Source organism: Acanthochromis polyacanthus, chromosome 7 (assembly GCF_021347895.1).
Source record: "Acanthochromis polyacanthus isolate Apoly-LR-REF ecotype Palm Island chromosome 7, KAUST_Apoly_ChrSc, whole genome shotgun sequence".
Lineage (NCBI taxonomy): Eukaryota > Metazoa > Chordata > Actinopteri > Pomacentridae > Acanthochromis > Acanthochromis polyacanthus.
In genome coordinates this window covers 27981022-28003593 of record NC_067119.1, presented here as the reverse complement: position 1 = coordinate 28003593, position 22572 = coordinate 27981022, and the positions used below count along the sequence as shown (strand labels likewise).

Genomic DNA, 22572 nt, shown 5'->3' with positions numbered 1-22572 from the left:
GGTGAGCCAGTCGCATGAGGCTTTAAAAAATAGACACAATTATAGATTATCGAATCCAAAGATACCAAAACATGCGATTTCAAAACCTTAACTTTTTGAACATCTGGACCCACAGGACTATATTTCATCTTGTGGAGGTGGGAAACTCCTGGTTCCTCTGCTTCCCCACTAGCTAATCTGCTTTCTCTAAACGTGGCAGCATTATCTCCTTCAGAGACAAATGGCATTCCCCAGGGCCAGAGAGGCTAAAAGGTCAATTAGGATCCATTACCGTGATGGTCGTGAGGTCAGTTTCGACTATCTTAGTCACTAGAAACTATTTGAAGAAGGAATGTCTTGATTTCGTTCAGCATCAGCATTCCTAATAACGCCATAGAAAACTGAAAAAGTTCATTTTCCATGTCCTTACAAGAGACTGAAGCAGTGTCACTGTAATCTCTTTGATAGATCATTTCAAACATCTAGATTTTAGGGTTTGTTCTTTTACTGTATCACATTGTCAGACAACGCGGCACAAAAACTCCTGCTCCAGCTGCATATAAATAAGACAAGAGTACCTGTCTGCCATCAGCCATAAATGACCCTTTCTGACCTGTGAGGTTCTAAGAAGTTTGCAGTTTCAGGACCATGTGCGCGTTGCTGCACGACAGAATGAGGCAAAAAAAGTGTGCTGGGAGCTGAAGACTCAATGATCGCGCTTCAAACTGCAATCCTAACGATCATCCTCAAAGACCATATTAACAAATGTGTGAAAAAGATATCCTTAGTATACCCCTACCCAGTTGAGTTTGTGTTATAAAGCCGCACTACATCATACTCACAGAATGCAGTTAAAGACGCCTTGTGGAAACACAGCCGCATCGGGGTTCCTGGCCTTGTATTTTGTGGTTATTTTTTATTCTCTTATTCCACTGAACAGAGCAATTTAGTCTGTTATTTTAGGATCAGATGTCGATGCAGTCCAATAACTCTGTCATTTAAACAATTCATCCAATTTATTAGAGCTTCCACCAATGAGCAACACGTATTTCACGTCACATGTTGCCAAGTGTTATGTTGTTTGTTAAGATATCTAACCGGCTGTAGGGGAAAATTATATAAAACACTGGAATTCTCTTCATTGAAGTTGGTGTCAAGCTGCAACAAGCAACCTGAAAATACAGCTGTTATTTTATATTAGCATACAGCTGACCCATTTAGTGGTTGAAAAGAAATTTGGTTCCTTCGTGACCTTATTTTTAAAACCCACATATCGCTGGAACTGTATGGGAGGTTGCTGCACATGTGCTGTGCCACTCAGTGAATATATTTCTCCCTCTGGATGCATTTTTCTAGCACATTTGGGACAGGAGGAGCAACACTGCTGAGAATTGGGTGGAGAATTTGACTGGAGATCCAGCAGGATAGGTGATAAATTTATTTTATTACCAGCCATTTGAGAGCAATGCAGTTTATCACTTAACATGTTGCTGCTTGGCCTCTGTGAACTTTGTGAATTGCCCATTTTCCACCATCCAAACAAAGTGATTATTTTTATCCAACACAAGGCAATTAACTTAATTTTCACACCAGTGGCCTATTGTTTTCTCTGTTTGCATTAGCAGCATTTAAGTAGTGAAATTAAGTTGCCCTTTGTTTTGAGTCAGTAAGGCCTATTATTTCAGAGGTATACTTAGGTTTCCATTTAGTTTAAATTGCAGGATTTCAGGCACTTAAGAGAAGTGACCTTTAAAAGTAAAAGTGATTCTCTAGCTCCCTCTGGAGGGTCAAAGTTGCACATGTGCCATCCATTCCTCCAGATTTCTGCCAGATGCAGAACTGCTCCAGTATCATGTGAACCCCTGGCAACACGCTTCTAATTCAGTCCAATTATATTTACACAGCCCCAGTTAACAACAAAAGTCATCTCAGGGGAGAAAAAATGTCCTCTCAAAAGAAAGCAATCTTAAAAAGAGCTCGACCCAATGAAGGTGGACATCTGCCTCGAGCAGCTGAAGTGAAGGGAGAGTAGAGAGAGAAAAAGATAGCAAACAGACAGCAGTAAAACCTGGCAAGGCTGGTGGCGCCATTAATCACAGATCAGAAACATGCAGCCCTGGAGCCAGAGATACCCACTGAGACAACAAAACACTAACTACAGGAGAGAAAAGACACACAGTTAATGAGATGCAAAGGTGGGTTATAAACGAATGGAATGTGAAAGAGAGGACAGTAGAGGAGAGGTGCATTGTGGGAAGTCCCTCAGCTGCCTGGGCCTATAGCAGCATAGCTGGGATGGTTCTGGGTCACCTGAGCCTCATTTAACGATGAGCTTCATCAAATAGGTACGTTTTTAGTCTAATCTTAAAAGCAGAGTCAGTGATTGCCTCTCAAACCCACACTAGACAGCTTATGGCAGGAGTGTCTTTGCAAAGTCGTCCCACAGGCCGAAATGGACCACCTGGCGGGTCGGTTTTGGGCCACAGGTCGTATTTTTTACACCTCTGGCTTACATTTTTGCCTCCTTTTCTACTTCTGGAAACTCTCTAAACAACAAATAAGTCGGTAGTTCGGCAGTGAAATGCTCTATTGGGATAATATGGTACTGTGACGTCTTTAAGATGCCAGAGTTTTAGTCATTAAATATTTTGTGAAATTCTAGCTGCTGTACACCTTTTACTACATTTTGTTCAACATTGTTCTCTCTCCTTTTAAGCTACAAGCTTTAATCTGGATCGTGCAAATGTAAAAACATACAGTAAATCCACTTGTGAGAAACAAAGAAGACAAATCCGAGCCAAATCAGCGTCTTTATTTTACAAACGCATTATTCTATTGACATTTTTTATATAATAAAAAAGCAATTTACAAGCTTAAGAACCAAAATGAAGCAGCACAGAATGATTATGAGTAAAATATATAATTTGAATAAATATATTTTATTTCATGCTATAAAATAAATTCATAAATGGCAATAGATACAACATCAGCTCTAGCTAGCTTCATTTACTTCATAGTTGTACAAAACAGTAGAGTTCTGAGGTTCACAGTTGGGTTGTGAGGTTGTGTGTAGAGTGGACAAAACAGGAGCTGGGACTATTTCTGCTATCATGCTTCAGTTCGTGGACTCCAGTGCGCCTCAAGCTTCAGCTCTGTGGAAAATATGGGCTCATTGAGACGTTGAGGCAGAATGTTTGGGAACCACTAACTGAGGACTTGTTTCCCCACCTGAAGAGAAGTGCACAATTATACTATGGACATAGTTTGTATGTCCAATGAGACCACTTTTAACACTATATACCCTGAGTTCTAAGGTTTTGTTGTTGTTTTTTTGCCTTGCCACCAAATACATAAGAGCCAGAGACATTATAGTGCAGAGTTTAGGGAGTTAAAAAAGGAAAAGGAAACAATACCTAGACTGAAAACTTCCCCTCTGATCCTGAACAACTACAACTACAGTCTCGGCGCCTGAGGAGCCAAAGGAGATCACCGAACCTCAACATGCCAACAGATAGCCCGCTCCCAAACAGTGGCTATAAAGCCCAAAATCCCTTTCATTATTTAACTCAGCTGGAGGTGCAACTCTGAACAGTGCCACTGAGTTTGATGACTGAACCACGCGCTCAGTTCTTGTGTTGCAGTTTACTACCACTGGATTTTGATGAGCATTTAGAACATCAGCAAGCAACACCGCTTTTTCACTTTTAGATTTTTTTTTTTTCCCGAAGAGAAAGTCAACCTGTCCAAAGTTTCAGAAAGCATATAAAAAATAAAATCAATATCAAATTGTCCTGGTCCTACTTCAATTCAACAGCTCCCTGACATTCAGTTTGTTTGATATATGACAGGCCAATATTTCAATAGGCTTCATGATCCCAATACACCACTTTCACTTTTAAAAAGGTTATTGCTTTTTTTTTTTTTAATAATACACAGTGGACAGAAACTGACAGAAATGCTATGGAAGACTTACGATTTTTTTCTAAGCCTTATCAGTGTTCGTAAACTACCTGAAGTGAGTTTATTATAAAAGGAATAGGACGAGCTGCAATTTCAAAAAGTAGTCTGACAGCCTTCCTTGTAAACACTTCTTTTTGATTACTTGTGGCCCAAAATGCATCTCCTGTTCCTCTCAGAGGAGTGGAAGTAGGAGTGGACAAAGAATCGATTCGAGTGTGAGTGTGAGTGTGTGTGTGTGTGTGTGTGTGTGTGTGTGTGTGTGTGTGTGTGTGTGTGTGTGTGTGTGTGTCAAGTTCAGTTTGTTCTGTAGGTGTGTACTATCACATAAGTAACTATAGTTCATGAAAAGCATTTAAACAATTTTCCCTCCATTCGTCTAAAATGAATACATGGACTTTACTTATGTGGGAAGAAAAAAAAAAACCTGACTAGTCTAAAAGCACCATTTAAGGGGAAAAGGTCCCTACCAAAGTGATTGAGGCCGTTACCCTTGTAGGTAACTACAGAGATAAACTAGACTTCCTGGATGGAACTGGTACATACTTTGAACCAAAAAATAATAATAAGTGCATGACACAAATACAAGAAAACTCAAGTTTAAAAAATTATCCATTGGCAATTTTATACAATTTTGTGGTTGAGCAATGTGCAATTCAGCTACAGTATTTGAGGGTAAGCTTTTCTTCTGCACAAATATTCTGTTTATGATCTGCTAAATATCCAGGCAGCTGTTTCCCTGCCAGATGTTCCAAGACAACAAAAAGGAAGTAGATTTGTGTTTCTCGTGCATCTCCCTCCTTCACTGAAATGCCTAAACTACAGTACATTGCTTAGATTGTCCTCAGTCGTGAGAGGAGGGATACAGTATAGTCTCTGAATACGGGGCAACTGCTTGCAGGGAACAAGTCTGCCTCATTTGATTGTAATCAGTTGCTACAAAATCGGTTCCACCTTACAATCAGTTGCCCATCCTGTGACAAAAAGCAACAAATCAAATGAGAACAAGTGAAAATTAGGGGTAGGACTCGAGCTGAGAAAACAACAAAATGGACAAGAATGACATGAACTAATTTCTATTCATTCTTGGCATCATTTTACACTAAATGACGTGGCCATATTTTATTATAATCTCTCCATTTAATTTATTTCAAAATGAAAGAGGCACAGGAACCTAAGTGCCAGAACCTAAAATATAAAGCTAGTGGCAAGGCACTAAGTTTAAGATGCCACTTTTAGTGAAGTATTCTCTCTTTTGTTTACATTGGCTTTTTAACAATTATGATACCTATTGCACAACTTTTAAATTGTCAGCTTTTGTATGGCTTAATATATGACGTTACCTATGACTTCTCAACCTAATGTCTTCTTAGCAAATTGTTCAAATTTTACACAAGTGATTGCTGTAAGCTGGGAAACATCCATTCCTTGCAAATAGCACTGAACTAGTCCTACACTAAATTAACAACCTATTTTTCTTATAATGAGCATCCAATTATGCATTACAGTCAAAATTTACCTTTAAAAATCACCCATTAGTCTTTGGTGTGGTCGCTTGGCACAAAATTATTCTAGGAGTTTGTACCCAGTATTCACAAAACATCACTTATAATATTTCAAAAGGGTATGCATCTCCTCTTTTTTCCCTAAATGAAGGTCAAGAATTATTATAGCGAGATTCAAATTAGTCATAACTGATTTTGATGAGGTCCGATCAGCTGATAAAACTGCACACGTCAGCTGCTTAGAGAAACAAACTTGACTTTGTAAAAAAAAAACAAAAAAACATTCATCTAAAAGTACTTTACAGACTGACAGACTGTGGATGACGATGACTAAAAATGTTGATGATTCATTCGTACACAAAAGATAACTAAAAGCTAGCTATACCGATTTTTGCTAAATTCCCCAAATTTTGGTTTGCTATCTTAACTGTCAATGAGTAAAGACGACAACTGCACATTCAGAGGAATTAAAAAAAAAAAAAAAGACTGCACTCCTGATGTAACATTAGACGTAAGCAACAAAACGCAATATTCTCCCACCAAATAGCACACAAAGTAGAAAATTATTGAAAACTGTAAAATAATCAATTCATTGACACAAATTCAGCATGGACCAGATGGGACAAACTAAAAGCATATAGTGGGTGCTTTTCAAAAAAAGGCATTAAACAGCTGGATGGCAAGTAAGAAAGCAGGATAGCACAAAAGGAACCACCCAGCTGAGATTTAAATGAGCTAATTATGACAGTATAATCAATCAGGCCTTCTAAGTGCCTTTTTACTGTGTGGATATGGATTTTAAAATCACCATGGAAATAAATCAAGTCTCTAGATTCTAACAACTCCCCATCCCTCATCCCCATATTCAAAGAGTATAGATAATATGCAGTGTATGCATAACTTATAGCCAATAGTATTCATGTGATTGCAGAGTTTCATCAAAGTTCACAACTTTTTTTTAACTCGGTGGAAAAAACACGTACTACTCTGATACTGCCGCTGCTGCATCAGAATTAAGACAGAAATGAGCACATTTTATCACTGGGACAGCACCCAGCCCATCCACTGACTCTGCAAAGTGCATCAATACTTTGGATAACCAGCCACCTCTTAAAACATTTACCTCTTAACTGTAATCTAGCTATGTCCCATCTATGACAAGGTCATAAAATAGGATTGATAAATGAGGAAAACATGTTCAAAATCTGCATTTGACCCCAAACAATGCAGAAAACAGTGATCACAGATCAACTGTCCCACCATAAAAGGCAGGACACGATGGAAAAAAAAAAAACATAGGGCTGGGCGATAAATCGAATTAATTCGCATTTTTAAAACCTGACGATTTGAAAATTTGCCAAATCGTAAAATTGAGGCGAGCTTAAATATATAACAATACAGATTCTTCTTCTGCCTTTTACGATTTGTGTACCGGTGTTTGCTTCCGCTTCTCATCTCCTTCCGCCAACACACTCACACCCCTGTCATGGCGGACACAACAGCAGACGAAGAGTTGGGAAAAGGGCCTCATGTTACATCGGTTATATGGAAGTGGTTCGGCTTTGACACGACTGACACAGAGCAAACTACAGTCATGTGCAAGGTTTGCAAAAGTACTGTGAAAATGAAGAGTAGCAGCACAACTGACCTCGTTCAGCACCTCTGGCAGAGGCATCCTAAAGAATGGGAAGAGTGCTCGCAGCTATGGGAGTGCAGCATGGCTAGCACTAGCCATAGAAACAGACCGCAAAGAAACAACAAAAATCCATTGAAATGGTAATCGTCCAAGATGGCTTAAAAAAATAAATAAATCAAGATTTTATTTTTTGGCCATATCACCCAGCCCTAAAAAAACATAAAGAAACCAATAGCTCTTTCTAATAATGGAAGAAAAACCATGTCATAATGGCTGAGATTCCTTTGTTCTTTCTGTTTGCATATTGTTCAGACTAGTATACTATAGTGATTTATGTGAACAGATCCAGAGCTGTTCCTGCTGTGCTGAGTTGACAATGAATACTCCTGTCTCTCTTAGACACTGAGTACTGAAATGGAAGCCTACCTTAGGACAAAACAAGTACATACACAACAGTTCTGTATAAATCTGCCATGAGAGTATAGAGGAATACAAATGACTTCACTGTATGGACGTAATTCGCCCATTACATGGATGGCAGCATCTAAAACCATGCCTCAGCCAACAGAGTGAGATCTCCAGTAGTGATGAGGGATAAAATCCTGAAGTGTTTTGTAGAACAAGTATTACAAGATAGCATAAATTGTATCTTGGAAAAAAAGAACAGGGCCATTCTCTTATTCTATTCTCCACAACTGCCAAAAGCACACAAATAAGCTAGCAAATTTAATGCACTCCTAACATAGCACCTTCTTAATCCTCATTTCAGTCTGGCTGATCATGAAACATTTGACAAGGACTTTGTCCCTAATCCATACAATCAGCAAGGAATATTTCCCCTAAGTATCAAGGCTTTGTGTTGAAAGAATATTCTTTACAGAGTTTGGCAATAAGATACTGTACATACAACCTAAAACGGATTATAAACGTGAACACGTCTGTGCCTGGTAGGTTCTTGGCTATGAGGTAGAACCTGGTGAGTTTCATTTAAAATACTGTCTGTTATGAGTATGTAGTTGTGTTATGAGGTATTGAACAGATATGTCACACGAAGCTTTGCACTGGCAGAAAAATCATTCCTTGTGAGTAAGTGACCTCCTGTGGCCACATGTGCAAAAACAGGTCAGGTAAAAAGGTGATATGACAAGCATCTTACCAGAGCTTTCACATTATCAATTATTGCAACATGCCTATATAACTCTGTAAATATGTTTTAAAAAACATGGAAAGATAAAAAGAGAAATCAATAAGGGGGTCTTGATTATTGGGACCTCCTCAAAAATAGTAAGCTGTTACTCCCTTTGCTCAAAAGAATCAAATTTCTATAAAGCACCCATTTTCTTTCTGCATGTAGCATTTAACTTTCACAAAATTGACAGAAACCCTTGACAGAAGAAATGTCCATAGTAGAGGGAGTTAATTCAAAAAAGAAGAGAGTCCTTTAAAATGAGTTGAAATAAACATTTCTTAAAGCTTCCTTAACCTGAAGCAGGACCTAAAAATCACATCTCGATGCTTGAGCCTCCTCTGGACTGCATTTTGAACTCTCCTCCATATCATTGGCTGGTGCCTCTTCTGCATATTGTGCCTCAAAGGCCATCCCCTCAGACGTATCCTCTTGGTCCTTCTGACCTGAGCTTCCCTCCATCCTCTCTGGAGAGTCCATGTGATTGCTGCCCTCTGATGCTCCCATGTGCTTCTTCCTCAGGTGCTGGTTAAGGGTGCCCTGAAATGGGAAGCATTTGCCACAGATCTGACAGTGGAAGGGCTTGTTGTCCGTGTGGCCACGGATGTGGTACTCCAGCTGGTCTTTCCTTGTGTACTTCTTGCCACAGAATTTACAAACAAACGGGGTGATTCCCATATGCAAGCGCATGTGACGATCCAGGCTCCCTTTCTGATTGAAGGTCTTTCCACAGTAGATACAAATGAGTCTCTCATTGTAAGGGTACCACTGGCTACGCAGGCTACGCTCTCGCACATCATTCTCCAGCCCTGTCGGTCCTACAACTGAATCACCATCTTCTGAGCCTGGTTTAACATGACTCAGCACCCCTGCCGGGATGGCCAAGGGGCGCTTTGCCCTGGCTCGCCCACCTCTGAAGCCGCTGAGCATGGAGCGAGAAGGACTGGAGTTGCTAAGGTTGACAAAGCACGAGGAGGACAGCCCTGAGTAAGAATAGGTAGCAGACTGGATGACTGGACCATAAGAACCCACACTAACAGCCAACACCTGCTCTCCATCCACCAACTCTGTGTGGTAGCCATCATCACCAGCCGAGGAACTATCTGAGTAAGTGGGCCTGTCGGTCTTTTCAATCTTCACATGCACATCTGTTACTTGCCCATCTTTTCCAATCAGTTCCACTTGCTCTGTTTCTCCCTCTATGGGTGCATCATGCTCTGACACGCTGTCACTACTGCCACGGTCCGACTGGCCTTCCTCCTGTTGCTGTCGCACTCGACCCAGGGCTTTTCCTGCCAGCTCTAAACGTGCTTCATGGCCTGCCTGACTCTGCCGGGAGTAGTAAGGGGGGGAGATCTGGGTAGGGTTTATAAACAGGTTGCTGTCATTGACTCCATTGCGGCTGGTCTGCAAGCTGTCCTTCTCTTCGCTGCAGACACTAACTGGGAGGCTGATCTTGGAATGGATGCTCTCCAGGATTTGGGTACACTTGTCAATGATGGCCTGCATTTGCAGAAAGCTGGCAGCTGTGAGGAAACTGATAATATCCTTGAGCTGCAGGGACATGTGACCTGTGTAGCAAAAAGCAAGAAGCTGCTCAAACACTTCAGGGCTTTTGATGACTGAAATGGAAAGGCCACTCATGGTGCTGAGAGCTGAGTGGTCACGAAAGTAGGGTGAACTTGCTGCCAGCACGGCCTTGTGGGCTCGAAATGGTTGGCCCTGAATGTGAACAATGATGTCACACAGCTTCCCCTGCAGCCGCAGCTCATTGAGTTGGGTCAGAACAGTGTTACTGAACTCCGGCACATCAAACTCAATGTAGCTGCCGTCGTCCATTTCTTGGATATGTTTCTCCAGTTTGTCGACAGCCTGGTGGGAGGAGAAAAAAAAAACATTAGGTTTTGAAACATTACATTTCCCAGAGACTGCAGTATTTCACAATTTAAACAAATATGGTATTATACAGACACTATTTTTCAAATTAAGTGCATCCACTATTAAAATTGTGATTGTAGATTAATTGTTGTATGAGTTTATGGCAGAATATCTTATACATTGTATCAGATAAGACTTGTGTAGGCCATGATGTAATAATACATCCACAGTTACTTTCAGCTCTGCAAGAGTTACAGTCATTCCTTGCTTGTGTCACAATGGTGGCCGGTGAACTTTTCATTTTGTTTCCCATTTACAATGAGAAACTGAAGCAACTTCGGGGCTTCAGATATCATTTCAGGCAGAAATGTTGAGTTAGCCAAAACTGGTGCATAAAGGTCACAAATGCTACGTATGGAAAATCACATATCTTTCCTTAATTCTTTGTAAATATATTTTGTTTTTATTCCTATGTGCATGGGATTCTTCGCACAAATGTTTGTTAAAGTAAGTGTATGTAAAAAAAATAAAGACTGAATTATCAGATGCTGATATTGGTGTCAGCTTCTATAACCTGCAGCTGTTACAAAAATAGTCAAATCCAACAATGCATCCACAACCATACTCCAGTCGTAATCCCCCCATTAGTTTATACATAATAAACAAGCTCTCACTGTCGGAAATATAGCAGCAGCAAAGCAGCTTCACAGTAGTTTGCTCATGGTATGACTGTCAGCAGTGGCCTCAGCAAAGCATTGAGAAGATTGCACATACCAAACATTATACAGGGTTTTCCCTGCCAAAGAAAAGCTTGGGTGCAGTGTTTAAGAGTTTTCGCAGACCGCCCTTACAACAAGACTATTGTCTGAGGTGCTTGAATTGTCACATTTATTTATTTATTTATTTTGGGGGGGGGACTTGAGCCCTGCAGTGTGCAGCCTAGTTGTTTTGTTCTTTTTTCTAATAACTATACATTTTAAATAAAACTCAGACTTTATATTGGGTGAAACAAACTGACTTTTGATTGTATGGTACAGTAAGCGTTCTGTCTTTCATAAGTGTGGAAGAAAACAACATTGATAAATGTTGAAAACAAGTTTTCTTTGATTAATTTCAATCAACCACTCCTAATCACTATCAGTGAATGGATACCAGAAAGCACCTAAATTCTCACAGGAGCAAACCTAGACGAGGCTGTTGTGGAGTCTGACAATGTCAGTCTACCCATTCTAATGAAAAAAGCAGGCGTGAACTAACTGTGACGTCACCCGTTGGTTTCAACGCCGAGAAAATGAAGCCCGGATTTTGCTACTTCCTGGTCGCTGTTTTGGATTTTTTGGAGGCAGTGACGTAAAAAGCGTCATCAAACAGGCTGGACCGGAGAGCAACTAGGGGCAGAATTGGCTGAGGACTCTCTTATCCCGCCCACATTTTACCGCAAAGGCTTCTGTTGCTGTCTATCAAGTATAGCCACGCCCCCTGGCTAAGCCAACTTTAACGATTTATTTAAAATTCAGTATTGATTTATTTTAAGATCGGCCACCTGATCTCTCATTTTGACCATGAAAACTAACGGGAAAAAAATCCTGAGCTGTAGAAAATCAGTCTATCAAATTTTATTTTTTCCAAAAATGAATTGGGGTCTATGGAGCAAAAGCTTTTTGGAGCCAACCCTAGTGGACGGCGTGATATTGCAAGTTTTTGACACTTCAGGGTTGGCTTCATTCTTGGAGCCAGATGCTACGTCCACTTTATATACAGTCTATGGAAAAAAGAACAAAAAAAAATATCAACTTATTTTGTTGAATATTTTTAACCAGAGAACAGCAAACGTTTATCCATTATCTATACACTGCTTATTACTCAGGGCTGGAGTTCATCCCAGCCAATAGCAAACATGATTTGCTTGTACAATAATTAAGTACACTACTGATAAAAAGTTATCGAACGCGACAATTTTTCCAGTTTTTTATGGAAATTCAAGTAATTCAAGTCCAATGAATACCTTGAAATGGTACAAAGGTAAGTGGTGAATTGCCAGAGGTTAAAAAGAAAGGTAAGGTTACCCAGAACTGAAAAATAATGTAGATTTCAGAATTATACAAAAGGCCTTTTTCAGGGAACAAGAACTGGGTTAACAACTTAAAGCTGTTCTGTAGCAATGGAGGTTGATCAAGCCTTGAAAGTTGGTGCTACCAAAGGTGTCCCAACTTTTCTTGATTACTTCCAACCCCCCCGTCTCCATAGAAGTAGTGTTGGAACATACTGGTGCACCATACCACCCCCCCCCTCCCCCAGCATTATTTGAACAATATTGAACTGCAGAAGGTAGTGTGTTACTATAAAAATGGCAAAGAAAATGCAATTAACAATAGAAGAGAGACAGACCATCACACCACTTAAAAATGTAGGTCTTTCCTTCAGAGAAATTGCGAAGAATCAGAATCAGAATCAGAATTACTTTATTCATCCCCGAAGGGAAATTCAGTAAGCCAATGTGTCAGTGAGTACAGTTTTATTCCCCATCAAAAGGCACTCGGAAGCTGGAGGAAACTCTGACAGGAAGAGGTCTTGAGGACCCAAAGCCACAACAGAATCAGAAGACAAGTTTCTGAGAGTCAACAGCTTGGTGATAGGTGACTCTCAGTACAACAGCTTCAAGCACATATTGACAGAATATATGTCAAAAACATATTAATATTTTACTGTCGGCCAATGGAATAGGTAGGAATTAATAACACTTGAACATAGGGTCATTCCATCTCAAGTCAACAAATGGCTCCAGCAGCACCATTTCTGATTTGCATTATAGTCAGTTTCAGTGTGCCATTAGGTCCCAAAAGAAGATAGCAAACAGGTTTTTGGTCATATGTGTACACATTTTGCTTTTACACCCAATTATAAGGGGGTAGGTTTCGGCCTAAATCTGATAGCCGTCATTCAGGTACATACTTCAGAGGTCCATAATTCTTGAAATGTGCAAGCTCGAAGCATGAAATTCACAAGAACATTTCATTTTTCACTGCTAGTTGCAAAACAATCATGTTTTTAGCCCTAGTCTGAGTGTGAAAAACTTTATGGAGGGTGGAATTCCTGAAAAAAAACGAAAATCTTAATTTCGCCCATGTTTGAAAGGCCTCTGTATGCCATTTTAATCCAAAAAAATATTAAAACAGCATTTCTTTCTTTAGTATGGGTCTTTACTGACATGCTAAAACCAACGTTGAAGTACTCAGTTGTTTAGTGTGGCTGCAGGACCTACTTTAATTAGGAGCGAATCTGAAATTTCATGAAATACAACCATATTTTTCACCATGTGTGATAAATAGCACCACTCTGAAACTTTTTGCAAAGAATCTTTGTGTACTAGTTGTCAAAACTTCAAAATATTGAATTGGTGTTCTGTCACCTTCATATTGAAAATCTAGGCCAAAAGGAGGCCTAAAATGCCCTCGGCCATCATTTTTGCCAGATTTAGGGCAAAGAAAGTGTCATAGGCCCTTAGAGGATACAGGTTTCTTTGTTGTTTATATATGATAAGATGGTTGCAAAACTCCATCTAAGCCTATATGGAGATAGTTTGAAATACTGCACTCACTGACTCTAGCCTGTTAGTTTTGGAAACATTCCCATGAAGCCCTGGAGCCACGACAAGGCCGGCTAGTTGTTCCAGGGTTTTTTTTTGTTTTTTTTGTTTTTTTTTTGGGGGGGGTTGAAGACAAACTTACACCTAAAGAAAAGTAGATAAAGCTTCGAAATTCTAAAGATAAAAGATAAAGCTTCAAAATTCCTTTGTGAAAACAGACATCTATAGCTTGTCATATGCGGAGTCACTGACCAGTGCCAGCAAAAAAGAAGAGAAGTTTTCATTGATGAAAAAATTTGCATCATATCAGATTCTTTTTGTCTAATGCTAGCCAAAGGACACATATTTAAAACTGTTTCATCAATTCAGCCTGGCATATACATGTGTGCATGATAAGAGCAGTGAGTTGACTTGAATGAATGGGGAATTTTTGCTTTTTTTTTAGTGTCAGACTACATGCAGACACAGAAGAGCAGAGAGTTATTAGACTGAGGTAGAGATTTTCAGAACCAAACCCTCCCCTTAAAGTACAACATCAGTATAAATAGTTGTGGTGTCCCTAGACTGGGTGTGCTGGCCTCAACAGGTAATAAGTGTGGTTTAATAACATCTGCTGATATACCTGAGGTGCAATATGACACATTTGATACTTCAAAATAATATATGTTATATGGCAAAAATGCTGCTCAACTGTAGCCTAGCCGCGCTAGACAACCCACAGCAACGAATTTAATTCTCTGCCAGGGTGGGTCTAGTTACCCTCCATAAGGCTTCAGGCTGGATGCTCCTAAAACTGGCCGGACGAATCACCATGAAGTGTAGAGTCAGAAGGCGGGCGTAACGAAGTGACGACAGAGGCGTGACGATTCTGACAGAAACAACCGGCGCACAATAAACAGTTATCTTTCGACTCGGCTTTGGCCACAGCCCTTAAAGATTTGAAGCTAAAATTCAACTTGAAAGATAAACAAAGGACGGCACTGAAGTGTTTCATTGAGAAGAAAGACGTATTTGGACTTATGCCGACGGGATACGGCAAATCCTTAATATACCAGTTGGCTCCGCTGGTTGGGAAGCTAATGGGACTTAGCCACAATCTGCCGGCACAAAAAAAAAAAAAAAAAAAAAAAAAAAATCCGCCGGCGCTCTAGGAACTACGTCAGCCTATTCCAGTGTGCGCCAATGACGTCAGACCATCGGTCAAATCCGATTTGTGTACCAAAAATCCGGTAAAACTTACTACATTACTGGTCTCATGTCCGGTGTAATTTTTTTCCTGTAACCCCGAAGTTCCACATAATGCGATCGCGCCGCGCAACGGAACGAAGCGCCGCTGTCTTGCTCCGAAAGTCAAAGCACACAGCAAGCGCAGTGCAGCGGCGCGCCGTCCGGATGAGGAGGGCTGCTCCTCAGAGAGGCTCTCGTGTGAACAGCGATATCACGCGATAAAAACGCATGATATAAACAGAAAATAAATAAACCACACCTCATTTTGCTTCTACAAGGTCGCTCTGCTTGACCCAGCCACAATGCGCTGTGATTTATGGGCTGTTTCGGGGCTTTCTTGAGCTAGAATCTTGATCTTGGTTTCATACATACCTGCAAATATAATTAATAAAGTAGTAAATTTGTATAACAATTATTAAAATTAAATTATACATCAACTTTTGGTACATTTGTGCATAAAATATTCGGTCCAGTAAAAACAGATTTTCTATATGAAGGAGCCAGAACACCAATTCAATATTTTGAAATTTTTATTACTGGAATATGAAGATTCACTGCTAAAAGTTTCAGAGTGGTGCTATTTATCACACATGGTGAAAAATATGGTTGAATTTCACAAAATTCCAGATTCGTCCCTAATTAAAATAGGTCCTGCAGACAAACTAAACAGCTGAGTACTTCAACAGTGGTTCTAAAATGTCAGTCAAGACCCATACTCAATGATTAAATACTATGAGTCATAATTTATTGATTTAAATGGCATACAGAGAGCTATAAAGACATGGGCGAAATTAAGATTTTCAGTTTTTTTCAAGAAATCAACCCTCCAAAAAATTTTTCACACTCAGGCTAGGGCTAAAAGTCTGATTGTTTTGTAATCAGTAGTGAAAAATGAGATGATCCTGTGAATTTCAGGCCTTTAGTTGTTATATTTTAAGAATTATGGCAATGTGAAGTACCAACCAGAATGACGGCTATCAATTGTAGGCCTAAACCTACCCCCATATAATGGGGGTGTAAAAGCAAAATGCATACACATATTACAGAGAACCTGTTTCCTACCTTCCTTTGGGACCTAATGGCATACACAGACTGAATATGGTGGAAATCAAAGGTGGTGCTGCTGGAACTTTTTTGGATATTGGTTGATTTGACATGTAATGACCCCATAGTGAGAGGTAGAACTTGTCTTATTCAAAACTTGAGACATCTTGGGTCTTTGGGGTTCTCTTTGTTATCGGAGTGTGTGGTGTCATCATGCCAAGATCTAGTGTTCTATAATGCCTTCAGAAAAGCTTGTAGTTGCTTAGTCTGGCACGGGATTAAAAAAGATCTTCAAATTATTTGAAATAAACCATTCTACTGTAGGCACAATCATCTGCAGCTGGCATAGATTTGAAACAATTGCCAATCTTCAGGATCGGCCACCCCCAACAAATTCAGCTCAAGAAAATGTTTGATGGAAAAAGTCAAACCTTTCTAAATTTTCATAACAGAATGTACAGGTAACTCTTGCAGCTGTTGCTGTCCAAGTGCATGTGTCAACAATCACAGAGAGATTGTACAAATTTGACCTGCATGGCAGGTGTGCCAGGAAAAAGCTTTTGCTGTCCAAAAACAACATTAGAGAAAAACTACAGTTTGCCAATTTACATATAGGCAAAGACCAGGCCTTTTGGAATAGTGTTGTCTGGACAGATGAATCAAAGTGTGCCAACTGTTACTACTGCTACTGTGGCCAAACAACTCCATGTTTGGCTACAGTAGCAGTAGACATGTTTGGCACAGATCAGAGACAGCTTTCCATCAGAAGAACTTCATACCAACTGTGAAGCATGCTAGCATAAACGCTTCTGTCTGGGGTTCCTCTTGCAGTCATTGATTCATCTGTGAATTCTGCATCATATCGAAGAATGTGTAAAGATAATAAAAGGCCAACTGTCTCAAAGTTGAAGCAGAGCAGTGTTGGCAACTGGTGGGCAATTATGCAAAACACTAATAAGGAACATATAGAAAGTGTAACGAAAATGCTAAAAACTGTTTCTTGGGAGGCACTACAAACACAGGATCATTGTAGGGAGTGTGAGAGAACAAAATAGATGAGGTAACCTCAAGATGAAATTAAGGATTTTAAATTTCAGGTCCATCCTTTATTTCACCACTTATTTTGCATTTTTAATGCTTATTCACAGTAAGGAGGAAACAGAGGAAAAACAGATGAAATGATTGCAACTAACAGAACACAATGTACCAGCGTTCTACCCACACTAAACGTGGTGAAGTGTAATAGTCATGTGAGCAAAGCCTTAAAGGTGTATATATACCGCATTTGGCAGGGAAAGAAGAAAATCTGGTTCTGTTTGGAAGGTGAGCATGCACCAACTGTTCCCGAAAAGTGTCTTACACAGCCTTTTGAGCACGGGGAAAGACACTGCCTTTGTACATGCCCAGTTGTGATCATGTTTTTTGACCCTCTCATTCAGGACAGGCACACCAGCCAAGTGCCCCTCCCTTATTTAAGTTTTTAATTCCATTTCTGGCATAACATTCAAGCTTTCACTAAAATGCATTTTGGCAAAATGATAGATCAAATTCCTCCATGGAGGGCGTTGCTACACTAATAATGGTATAGAACCCTTACACAATAGGATACTGACTTGAACTAGATGATGAAATATCAAAGCTCCTCCCCTTCCAGCAGAACTAGTTAAACCACACTTTGGAACTCGGCAACCTTAAAAGAAAGCCGTACTGTACCTAATGTATATTTCTGCGCTTGTAAAAGCAAATACTTTCATCCTGCAAACCATAATTTGTGTCAGTTCTCCAGCTTAACCCTCCTCTCCCCCCACTCCATCTGCCCCTCTGCACCTCCTCCTCCTCCACTCCTGCCCCTCGCTGGCAATTCAGCATGATCTTCTGCACACTGACTCCCTGTCAGCACTTTGGGAACGTAAACACTTTCTCCAGTTGCCAAAGCTTGCCAAGACACCTGTCCAACAAACCATATGTTCTCATCCTGGCTTAGGAGAGGGAAAGTTGTGGGAAAACACAGAGAATCGCAAAGAGGTGTGCATTTATTTCACTCCCTCCAGGACTACCCTACAAATGCAACATACACTAAAACATACCAGTAATGGCTGCCAACAGCATGCGTACTAGATGGAGCCAAGTGGAAGGGCAGCCAAAGAATGCATGCTCAGTAGTTGAGATGCACACGCTGAGTGAGGGTCACATGCTTGGCTCACATGGGAAAGCCAAAAATGTTTAAACTCAGCTCAAAAATTCCATCTGTGGCTCAAGTTCCTTGTCTGGTAAAAAAATAAAATACCTATCTGATACAGCTGCTCCATGCAGGCAGGTAAAAGAGATGCTGAGTAGTACACTGTAATGGTTTGGCTGAGCAAAAGATCAGCATAATTGTAGAGGAAAGACGTCACCGAGAGCTGGGATTTTTAAACTTTGTCATTTCAATGAGGGGTGAAAACATTATTAAAAATATCAAAGTCAGCAGGCAAGCATTGTATGCTTTCTTCAACATCAGCAGCATTCAGCTACTTTGAAAAACAGCTTGTGGGGTGGACCAGAAGCAGGACAGAACTGCTTAACAAGCAAAGGTTGGGACAGCAATTTAAAACAGATACTAAAGAAATACATAAAAACAGACTAGATTGCGATGCACCTCAGGGAGGGAAAGATGTGAACAACTTTGCTGAAATTAAAATAACTTGCATTCTGAAAAATGTTATGGCTTAGTGAGAGATCAGTATGCAGAGCTAATATATTGCATGCTTAGCCTTTGGGTGTGTTTTCTTATTTGATTTTTTAGCAGCACATAACTGGAAGTCAAGAAATGCTCATCTTTAATTTCAGCCTACTCAGATGCATATCAGACGAACACAAGAGGAAGCCTTCCATGACTCCAGTTCATCCTTATTATCTTAATCCTTTGTTAGCAACACATCATCCAAAAACCTAAAGTATCCATAAAAACAACAACAAAAAACACTCAGCAGAAAAAAAACGACTAATAGTGATACCATACTGCACATATCTCAAGACAGTGAAGCAAGTGTGCCAAGTTCTTGTTTGTGGCATTGGGCCACTCAGGGCTAGGACTCTGAAAAACAGTAAGACAGGTGCATTTTGGAATTTTGATAGAAAAATAGATAAGGAAGGCATTCACAAGAAGAGCCAAACATCATTGTTCCCTATTCATTGTATCCATTCACTACACTCACAAGCTGACGGATTCCAGATTAAAGTAACTAGATTAAAGGAACCCAGTTCATTGTCAAGAACAATACTCTGACTGCCCTCCACAACTGGTCTTCTGCATCCACTGTCTTGTATTCTGTCAACTGTCAACCCTGACAGATTTTCCACATCTTGCTCACAGTGTGAACGGGGCTTTTAATGACCAGCACTAATTAGCTGGGACATCAACTTACTACACTGTCTTTTTACCTGGAGCCACACTGCAGTGATTACACTGTTGCCATTCCCGCTGGCAGTGACGCAGTTGACGCAATGTCTTTAAAACAGATTTTATCACCACCAAATGGTCAGGTTTTGCGGTGTGAAAGAATTCAAGCAAGGCAGCTACCATTTGCTGCTAAAAATCCGTAGAGATGTCTGCATGTAGAATCACTATACTGTACTCCACATTTCCCAATAATACATACATAATTTACAGAAATGCTTGAGGGCATTTTGACTAAAATCACAAGTTCAACTTTTTACTTTTTGATTAAGAAAACAATGTAGTAGCAACTATGTCAAGAATTACAGGAAAAATATCACTAAATGAGCAAAACACAAAATTTTCTGGAAAAAAGGTTACTAAAATGTAAGGGGAAGAAATATTTTGGAGATTTGCATGACATGTACAGTCACTGTTACTGACAAAATTACGACAAACAACCACTATACTTACACCCCAACAATTTTCTAAATGACCAGGTTACCACTATAGACTTCACAAGAATCCTGTTTTTGCCGCATTTTAATTTATGCACCCATTATCTAGCCTTACATGCCTTGTATTGCACAATCCTAACTTCAACGGGCGGTTCAAACCGATGCACTTTTACTGCTTATCCCATATAGAAACAGGACTATAAAAAAGGAAGGTTGGGTGGGAACAAAACCATAATGCCAACGCACGCAAAAGTCGTAACTTGTTTGGCTCCACTCAGTTCTGGTATGCCTTTTAACTGAAATATTAAATTTGGTGTGATATGCAGTTGTTATTGGCTTCCAAGTGACTTTTTAAGCTGTGCAAAAGCAACATTTCTGAGTCATTTAATGTCACAGAAATAGTCAACACAGTCCCCCGGTGACCCAGCTAAACCCAGGTGTCCTGAATATACTATACATGTCCCTGCACTTTGTCCTTTCCTGTCATAACATCACGTATGACTAGTTTACAGTTTACCAATTGTTACAAAGAGCACCGATACACTGTTATCTTTAGCTTTCTAGCTCAAATGCATGCTCTGAGAAAAATGGTGCAGATTAGTTTCTGACACATGTAACATTCACGGCCCTGATGCCATCTCGTACAGGAACGGTGGAGTTAAAATAAGGCGTATTATCACAATATGTTTAATACGTTCACCTATTAAGAGTCACATTTAACCGTGTTAGCTTAATCGTGCATCTACTCTGGGACACGTACGGCTGCTTCATCGGATAGGCACACAATGCCGATACACTGGGGAGCAAATGTGCGGCGTCTCAAACTTTAATGCAAACCATTCTGTAGTTATTGATGGGGGGTCTCTACCCAGCGGAGCCTCTAAAGCTAGCGCCAGCTTGACCATCACACTCGCCTGTTTTTTGCTCGTTGTCCCCACATCTCCCACTTCGAAAGTAACTTACAGTCATAATAATGCCAGTTAAAAAATTACATCGACTCACAGGGCCAAACCACCCAACTATCAAGCAGCACACACGGAGCAGCTAACTAGCTACATTAGCTAGCCTAGAAACGAGCTTTATTACAGAAAAAAATGCGTAACTTTCAGAGATACTCCACTCTTGTATTTGTTAACAGTTTGGCCCCATTTTTCCTGACTATAAAGACGCTTGACAAACCTCTGTGGTTTAATTGCTAAGTAACAACGTCGACCGCGGTTCTAAACTATGTCGGCTGTCATATAAAATAGCCACTATGCTAGTTAGCTCATGCTAAGAGCGAGCGCTAGCTTTGCTACTATCATTCAACGAGCAGTGCTGAGTGGAGGCTAAAGCTAGCTAGCAGTTAGTTGCTAGCGTACAGTCGCAGGTAATTATTTGCCCATTACTTACAGTGTGAAAGCTCAGACGCGCCGACATTACAAACGCATTACGGTCATCAGTCCATGCCAAAGCTGAAGTCCACCAAACTCACCGTCTTGCAGGTTAGCATTAAACGTTGTCCATTCCCCTCAGTAGTTCGCTAACACTACAGCCAGGCCTCCCCCCCTCTCCAATCCAGATGTGTCAGACAGTTGCTGCTGCAATTTTTGCATCAACAGGAAGTGTTCTTTATGCTCTTTGCATTCATTCTATCAGTGTGTTTTACAGCAGCCCCTCCCTTGCTCATGTCAGTGTTGTATACTGAGACATAATGTTCTTAATGTACGACGTTATGGAGGACATTTACACGCGCACAATTAAATGTAAAGTAGCAATCGTTGTCCAGATTTTTTTCTTCAGCAGATAACATGGCTATAATCATTCCCTTATCTGACTACACCCACGTCCCTGCAGTATATACCGTTTAAGCTGTTTTCACTTTACACCAGGGACAGTGGGCACTAAATGTAAATGTTCTACCTATTGTTACACTTTATTTAAATGTGAGATTACAGTCCACTTGTTCTTTCCAGCTGTTTGGACCTGCCGTCCCTCCTCCCCCACACATACACTAATATTTATGCTCTATTTCAGAAAGCCTATTTAGCCTAGAGACAGGGAATTATCACCACAAGAGCTGCAATACTGAACCTTCTGAAATACTTCACTTTACCCGGGTTGCGTTCAAATACAATTTTTACAGTCATTAGTCAAGTCTGGACTCGTGAAAAGATTTCATACTCAAATTTTACTTGACTGTAGTTTTTTTTCTCTCTCCAATCATTTGCTGTGTTAATATGTTCGATAGGAATTGTATATTGTTATGAACTTAAAATGAACTGATTCATTTCTACATTCACACCACAAAGGGGCGCCAGAGACTAAACTGATGAAATTTTACATCCCAACTCTCTTTTTCATTAGAGGAACATTTAAAGGGTAGAGGTGGATCAGCATTGAAAGGAAAATATCTTATTTATCAATCAGGTGGCACACAATAAATGAAATTTCAAAATCAAAAGTAAGAGGTGAAACTGTTATTATGACTACTATTATGTGAGTAGCTCTTTGTGTGGTTGGTTGGTTTGGTTGTCTGTTCTAATTGCCTCTACATATTGTGTGCAAATGATGGAAATGTTGGAAACACTGCAGGATTTTATGGGGATTTTTTCTGTATAAGAAATAATTGTTTCCATACAGTGGTACAAAAAAACTGTTAATCACAATTCTTGCATTAAACAAAACTGCAAATGATAAGTCCATGTAGTATCTGCAA

At 40.1% G+C, this 22572-nt stretch overlaps 1 protein-coding gene across 2 annotated transcripts; it reads right to left on the bottom strand.

Annotated features, from left to right (window-relative positions):
• Nucleotides 1–2770: 2770 nt before the first annotated feature.
• Nucleotides 2771–21608, bottom strand: zbtb34 (zinc finger and BTB domain containing 34). Of its 2 annotated transcripts, none has more exons than XM_022201330.2 (2): nucleotides 21267–21608; nucleotides 2771–10135 (listed from the first exon to the last, which is right to left on the bottom strand). In XM_022201330.2, the coding sequence occupies exons 1-2, from the start codon at nucleotides 21291–21293 to the stop codon at nucleotides 8573–8575; spliced, it is 1590 nt and encodes a 529-aa protein (XP_022057022.1). In that variant the 5' UTR covers nucleotides 21294–21608; the 3' UTR covers nucleotides 2771–8572. The 2 variants fall into 2 exon arrangements, with proteins under 2 accessions (XP_022057022.1, XP_022057023.1); XM_022201331.2 differs by having other exon boundaries at nucleotides 21349–21605.
• Nucleotides 21609–22572: the final 964 nt, after the last annotated feature.